This window comes from Sinocyclocheilus grahami, unplaced genomic scaffold (assembly GCF_001515645.1).
Source record: "Sinocyclocheilus grahami isolate Dianchi unplaced genomic scaffold, SAMN03320097.WGS_v1.1 scaffold10759.1, whole genome shotgun sequence".
In the NCBI taxonomy this organism is placed as follows: Eukaryota; Metazoa; Chordata; class Actinopteri; order Cypriniformes; family Cyprinidae; genus Sinocyclocheilus; species Sinocyclocheilus grahami.
The window spans coordinates 1-7,235 of NW_015513425.1; the positions used below are offsets into that span (position 1 = coordinate 1).

A 7,235-nucleotide genomic window follows, 5' to 3' on the forward strand; every position below is an offset into this window, starting at 1 on the left:
TCGTTATGCTATTAATATTTGTTTCCCACCCAAACAGAACAACAACAAAAAAATCTTATTTTTGAGTGGAAGATTATTGAATTTTCACTTTTGGGTGAGCTGGCTGTTTTAAAGCTGTTCCTGGAGTCTCACCTGTACCACACATTTTGGATGTTTCCTTTATGGACCCTTTTCACATTTCAGGGTTTTCAGAAGCAAAAGTCGTCAGAGATGGGTAACCTAATATCGTGATGAATTCGAGACGTGCTTTTTACGCTCCAGTTTGCTCCAATAGCAAAATGAAAAAAATCTATGATAACAACATTTACACAACTTTCCAAAAGAGGGGGAAAACTATAGAGAGTTTGATTACAGCAAATTTATTGTCACTCCTTAAGACCTTGTGTTAGAAACACTATTTTAGCAGCGTTAACTAGTTGGTTTAATTCCAAAACAAGTTAATAATTAATAACTGATGATAATTGCGAAAATCGCTGTTGGTGGAAAAAGTTTCTTTCTTTTTATTATCAGCAGATACTGAGTGATTTTGCTGTGTCTCTGAAGTGTCTTGATTTCTCATTTGTTTTTGCAATCTTAGTGAATGTGAAATGGGGAAAGGAGAAGTTTGATGCGGTGGAGCTGAATACAGAGGAGCCTCCCATGGTGTTCAAAGCCCAGCTCTTCGCTCTAACGGGGGTTCAGCCAGAGAGACAGAAAGTCATGGTGAAAGGTGGAACGCTGAAGGTACCGGCTGTGAGCTGTAAATGAGAACATTAGTATTTTGCTGTCCTCTGTTTGACTTATTTTACTTTTGTTCGCCAGGATGACGAGTGGGGCAACATCAAGTTGAAAAATGTAAGTATGTGGCTAGATCTATTTTCTAAGATTCTGAAAATGAATTTTTGTTCTGGAATCAGAATTCAGCAGTTATTAGTTAAACATTTAAAGGGTTAGTTCACCCCAAAATTTAAATTCGGTCATTAATTACTCACCCTCATATCGTTCTAAACCTGTAAGAACTTAGTTCATCTTCGGAACACAAGTGAAAATATTTTTGATGAAATACGAGAGCTTTCTGACCCTCCCATAGACAGCAAGGAAACTACCACGATCAAGGTCCAGAAACGTAGCAAGGAGATCAGTAAAATAATCCATGTGACATCAGGGGTTCAACTGTAATTTTACGAAGCTACGAGAATAAATTTTGTACGCAAAGATTACAAAATTAACGACTTTATTCAACAATTCGTCTCCTCCACGTCACCCTGGTGCCGCGTGACGCAGCTGACACAGAACAGCATACGCTGTTTACGTCCAGCTGATATTCTCCAAAATGGCACCAGGGTGACGCGGAGGAGACGAATTGTTGAATAAAGTCGTTAATTTTGTAATCTTTGCGTACAAAATTTATTCTCGTAGCTTCGTAAAATTACAGTTGAACCCCTGATGTCACATGGATTATTTTACTGATCTCCTTGCTACGTTTCTGGACCTTGATCGTGGTAGTTACCTTGCTGTCTATGGGAGGGTCAGAAAGCTCTCATATTTCATCAGAAATATCTTAATTTGTGTTCAGAAAGATGAGGTCTTACGGGTTTAGAACGACATGAGGGTAAGTAATTAATAACAGAATTTTCATTTTTGGGTGAACTAACCCTTTAAGGATATGATCCAAACGGGGTTATCCAATAGTACACCTTAAAATCAGTGTTGATTCCTATTTAGTTCATTAATACTTGTTCTTGGTCTTATTATACGTTTTGTTGACACTAATAGCAGTCACCTGTGCTTCTGACTAGAGAAGCAGCCAATCGTGTGCCTCCGTCTGTGCTGGAGGACTACCGAAAACAACAGCTTTCCTTCTCGATAAATGTTACAGCTGTTCATAAATGATATAAATAAATTCCGGACCCACTTTATATGAAGTGTTTTTAACTACTAGGCTATGTTCTTAGATTTGAATTAAGCATTTGATACAGTGCACTTATATTCATGGTGTTTACATTGTACTTATATTTAAAAATACCTTCCTGTAGTTGTATCTGTAATATAAATTTTTTTTACATTCATAATTACACTGTTGATCCAAACCCTACACCTTAGCCCACCCGGCTTAAACCTAATCTAAACCTAACCATACCACAAAACCTGTCCTGAACTTTAACCATACCCACCGCAAAAGCAGCAAACGTATTTTGTAATTCAACATGAACACATAGTACCAAACAATTCATTATATCTAAGGACACCTAATATAAAGTGGGGGCTAAATTCCTATTACCACAATTCAGGTTTAGTATAAAAAAAAAAAGAACTTTGCACAGAATTATACCACTCATGAGAATTAGGCACAGAATATGCATTTAAACAAGATACAAAACCAAGTACAATTTAATATGCAATCAAAAATCCACAAAGTGAATTTATTAAACTCAAGCAATAACAAAGTCAACAAATAGACTCTGCAAAGCTGCAATACAAACTTTTAAACTCTTTTATTAATTCTAGTTAAAACAACAACATGCATTGAAACACTCTAGCAAATTGCATCACGCTCATTGAATTGAGCGCTCAGCGTTCACTAGGTAGTGTGCATGTGACGAACTTGTCCATCTGTATTCACCGCCAGTGTAGTACACTTTGAAAGGCTTGCATGCTCAACTGTGAACTTGACCATCAGTCTCCAAGTCCTGGTCAAAATAAACCTCCTTAAAAATATGTTTCAACAATCCACTGCTAACTGGCTCCATTCTGTATTAGAACACCCAATAAATTTCTGACGGTTCAAATCAAGTTCAACCCATCTTCCTGCTTGAGTGATGCATCACACTATCACATATCAGTGGGTTGCAAATGCTGTTTCATGTTGACTCTAAATGTGAGTTGTCTTCAGCTAAGCAGATGTTTTGATCGATGTAGGGAATGACTCTTCTGATGATGGGCTCCGCTGACGCTCTGCCTGAAGAGCCTGTAGTGCGGCCCATGTTTGTGGAGGACATGACGGAGGAGCAGCTTGCATCTGCGGTAAGTTTTCAGCCAACAGGATTTGGCTCAAAATAATCAGCTACTTCAGTATTTTAGCAGGAATCACAGAAACAACTCGTTTCTGTAATCTCTGTCACGTTCAGATGGAGTTGCCATGCGGATTGACAAATCTGGGCAACACATGCTACATGAACGCAACGGTGCAGTGTCTACGCTCTGTGCCTGAGCTCAAAGTCGCTCTCAGGAGGTACAATTTAGGCCATGTCCTTCATATTAAGTTCAAAGATTTTATTTTGCATAATGCATCAATGTCTTTTTGTGATCATTTTCCTCCATCTGTAGGTACTCTGGTGCTTTGCGGTCTTCTGGAGCCAATGCTCCTTCCCAGTACATCACAGCAGGTGACAAACTTTCACTGCGTCTTTTAGTTTTGAGGTTACAAAATTCTTGACTTTCTGTCAATGCTTGAGGATCTGTATGTCCGAGCTGAACTTAAAGCATGAAAGAATTAAGCTGGATAGTCATATTGAATCTGAACGTGTAGCACATGTTTGATCAAGTGAATTCTTCACTTAGCTATGCGTGATTTGTATGAGTCCATGGATAAGACCTCGTCAAGCATTCCGCCCATCATCCTGCTGCAGTTCCTGCACTTGGCCTTCCCACAGTTCGCCGAAAAAGGAGACCAGGGCCAGTACCTCCAGCAGGTCACATATTTTAACTGGAACACATTTAATCTGAATATTTTCTGTTAAAATGGAAAGTTATAAAATGTTTTTTTTTCTTTCTTTTTTTTCACCCAGGATGCCAGTGAGTGCTGGGTTCAGATTATGCGGGTCCTTCAGCAGAAATTAGAACCACAAGAACCAGAAACCCCACTGGAGGCAAGCTAATCATATTATATATTCTATTTCATAACTATTTCCTTACAGAGAAGCGTATGGAAGCCTGTTTCCGCCACTGAATAAAAAATAAAAAAAGGTTATTGCGACTTCATCTCACAATTCTGGCTTTTTTTCCACAGTATTGCGTGATATAACTCACAATTGCGAGAAAAAAACTCGTAATTCTGACTTTTTCTTTCAATTCTGACTTTTTAAATTAATTGCGAGTTATAAAGTTAGAATTGCGAGTTATAAAGTTAGAATTGCGAGTTATAAAGTTAGAATTGCGAGTTATAAAGTTAGAATTGCGAGTTATAAAGTTAGAATTGCGAGTTATAAAGTTAGAATTGCGAGTTATAAAGTTAGAATTGCGAGTTATAAAGTTAGAATTGCGAGTTATAAAGTTAGAATTGCGAGTTATAAAGTTAGAATTGCGAGTTATAAAGTTAGAATTGCGAGTTATAAAGTTAGAATTGCGAGTTATAAAGTTAGAATTGCGAGTTATAAAGTTAGAATTGCGAGTTATAAAGTTAGAATTGCGAGTTATAAAGTTAGAATTGCGAGTTATAAAGTCACAATTGTGACGTTAATTGTGACTTTATATCTCTCAATTCTGACTTTATAACTCCCAATAAAAAGTCAGAATTGCGAGAAAAAGTCAGAATTACGAGTTATAAAGTCAGAATTGCGAGATATAAAGTCACAATTAACGTCACAATTGCGAGATAAAAACTCGTAATTGTGACTTTATAACTCGCAATTCTGAGAAAAAAAAGTCAGAATTGTGAGATTAAAAAGTCGCAATTACCTTTTATATGTTTTATTCCATGGTGGAAATAGACTTCCATAGAAACAAAATTTTATGTCTTTATCATATATATATTTTTTGGAAACTAGAAATTGTATTTTTTTTTTTTTTTCAAATAATTGTAATTATTAATATAATTAATAATATTAATAATTGTATGTTTTTGATTGATTAACAGATTGACAGTGATAGTGGAGCCGCTGCCTCCACAAAAACGAAGAATTTCATCGATCAGTATTTTGGTGTTGAATTTGAAACTACGTATCCTTTGTTGGGCAAATCTATACCAGTGTGTGCTCTCTCAGATATTACTTCTGTGTGCTGTGGCTGTTTTTACTTTATAAGCTGCATCGCACCGTTTGCTTAAACGTTCACCTGTTAAAGTGATCCTAAAGTGATATTTTGCGCTTCCAGTAAGTGAGATGCGGTGCATTAAATTAAAGTTGTCCGAGGATATGACCTAAGTTCTACAATGCATCTGACTATTTGTTTACTTTTCTCTTTTGAATTCACTGCATTGTTTGGATTGGACACTGCCATACTACATGTATATTGAGAGGTTTGCAATACTTCATGCAGTTGAACCTGAGTTTTCTCCAGTTCCATATGAACGGGTGTAATATTTGAAGGTCCTTGACCTGTATGTGTCCAGTATGAAGTGCACCGAGTCAGAGGATGAGGATCCAACTAAAGGCACAGAGAGCCAGCTGCAGCTTAGCTGCTTCATCAATACAGAAGTCAAATATCTCGCCACTGGACTCAGATTGGTGAGTGGGACGTCCCATACAAACAGCTGGAAGTACCACCAGAGCTCACAGTCCCTGTTCATCTTTATCTTTTCCTCATTGTATCTAGAGGCTACAGGAGGACATTACAAAGTTCTCCCCATCCTTGAAAAGAAACGCCCTCTATATCAAATCGGTATGCTTTATCTTCTGACTTTTGTGGCATCTTTGGAGAAATGCTCTTTTGTTCAAGTGTTTTCTCTTTCGTTCAACAATGAAATGAACAGTCACTTGTTATGTTACTGCATTTAAGTCCAAAATCAGCCGTCTCCCGGCATACCTCACGGTTCAGATGGTCCGGTTCTTTTACAAAGAAAAAGAGTCTGTGAATGCCAAAGTCCTTAAGGTAGGTCATTTGCTCTGGAGTGAGTCAGCCTATGAAGTCTTGATTTGTTGTATTGATTTGTTATTTTGTGTGCATTTTAATTTTGCTGCGTTTAGGATGTCAAATTTCCTCTTATGCTGGACGTCTATGAGCTGTGCACTGCTGAACTGCAGGAGAAGATGGTTTCTGTGAGGTCAAAGTTCAAGGTGGTTGAAGACAAGAAACTGGAGATGCAGCAGCAGCCGAAAGCAAGTGCCCTGTGATGTCACACTGAACGCTTCATGCATTTAGAGAAACTGCCCGTCAAATCATTTTATTTCTCATTCAACAGGAGAATCTGAAGGTTGGGGCTCCAAAGGAAACAAAATACGAACCTTTCTGTTTTTCTGAAGGTAAATGCACGCTGCAAAGCTCTTTTCCATTTCAAACATGGTTCGGAAAGTTTACTCTGCGGGTGGATTTATAAACTCATAACTTTGTCTTCTCTATAGACTTGGGCTCCAGCAACAGTGGTTACTACGACCTGCAAGCGGTTCTGACGCATCAGGGGCGATCCAGTTCATCTGGCCACTATGTCGCCTGGGTTAAAAGGAAAGAAGGTCAAGTATTGTCAATGTCTCTCAAACGCCAGAGCGACGTTCATGGTCCCCATGCATTAAAGGGATAGTTCACCTTCAGTTGCTGGTCCCCATTGACTTACTATGGAAGTCAATGGGGACCAGCAACTGAAGTTGAACTATCCCTCTAAATAACAGCAAGTTTTTGCATGATGCTTTTGTAAAATGCATAGTGTTTTGCCTTTGTAACTGTAAATGCATCTTGATTGCATGCTTGAGTGAGTATTCTAGGATTTTTACTTGTAACCGTATAATGGTACATTACTAGTATTACAGTAATGTTATTTTTAAAAGTAATGCATTACTAATAATTTGCTACTTTTGCATTCTGCATTCAGCTGGCCGTTGCTCTCACACTCTTTTAGGCCCTGTTTACACCTGATATTCAGATGCGTTTTTCTTGATCCGATCACTAGTGGACAACGCTAAATACAGGTGCAAACATGGTCTGTAATGTTTTCAGCGTGTCCACTTTCGACCACTTCCAGAGGGAGTCGAAAACTCATTTGAGCTGATAGTGGTTGAATGGATTTAGACAGACAGACATCTGATGGACATAAGCAAATGTTTTTATATACTGATGAAGAATCGCACCTTTCTCCCATTCGGATTTCTCTCAACATGGGGACAGTAGAGGAGCCAGTCAATAAATGTAAAAAGAATGATGAGGGCTACTTTTTAAAAAAAAAAGTAACAAGTATTTTGTTGTAAACAAACTAATTCTTAAGACCTTGATTAGCTGGTTCAGGTGTTTTTAGGATTGTGCACCCCTGCTATAGTGTTTTAACATTCTAGCTGATGTTGACTTTTTTTTCCCCTCCCTCTCTCTCTCTCTCTGGACAGATGAATGGG

At 38.0% G+C, this 7,235-nt stretch overlaps 1 protein-coding gene across 1 annotated transcript; it reads left to right on the forward strand.

Annotated features, from left to right (window-relative positions):
* Positions 1 to 543: 543 nt before the first annotated feature.
* On the forward strand, positions 544 to 6,458 carry LOC107578533 (ubiquitin carboxyl-terminal hydrolase 14-like; the record flags this gene model as incomplete). The annotated part of the gene is made up of 14 exons (XM_016264480.1): positions 544 to 723; positions 802 to 834; positions 2,899 to 3,003; positions 3,108 to 3,211; positions 3,307 to 3,365; positions 3,541 to 3,671; positions 3,768 to 3,848; positions 4,835 to 4,917; positions 5,309 to 5,423; positions 5,512 to 5,577; positions 5,695 to 5,787; positions 5,883 to 6,014; positions 6,098 to 6,158; positions 6,258 to 6,458. Coding segments are annotated over 14 exons (1,419 nt in total), but the record flags the coding sequence as incomplete, so codon positions are not given.
* Between the last annotated feature and the right edge of the window lie 777 nt (positions 6,459 to 7,235).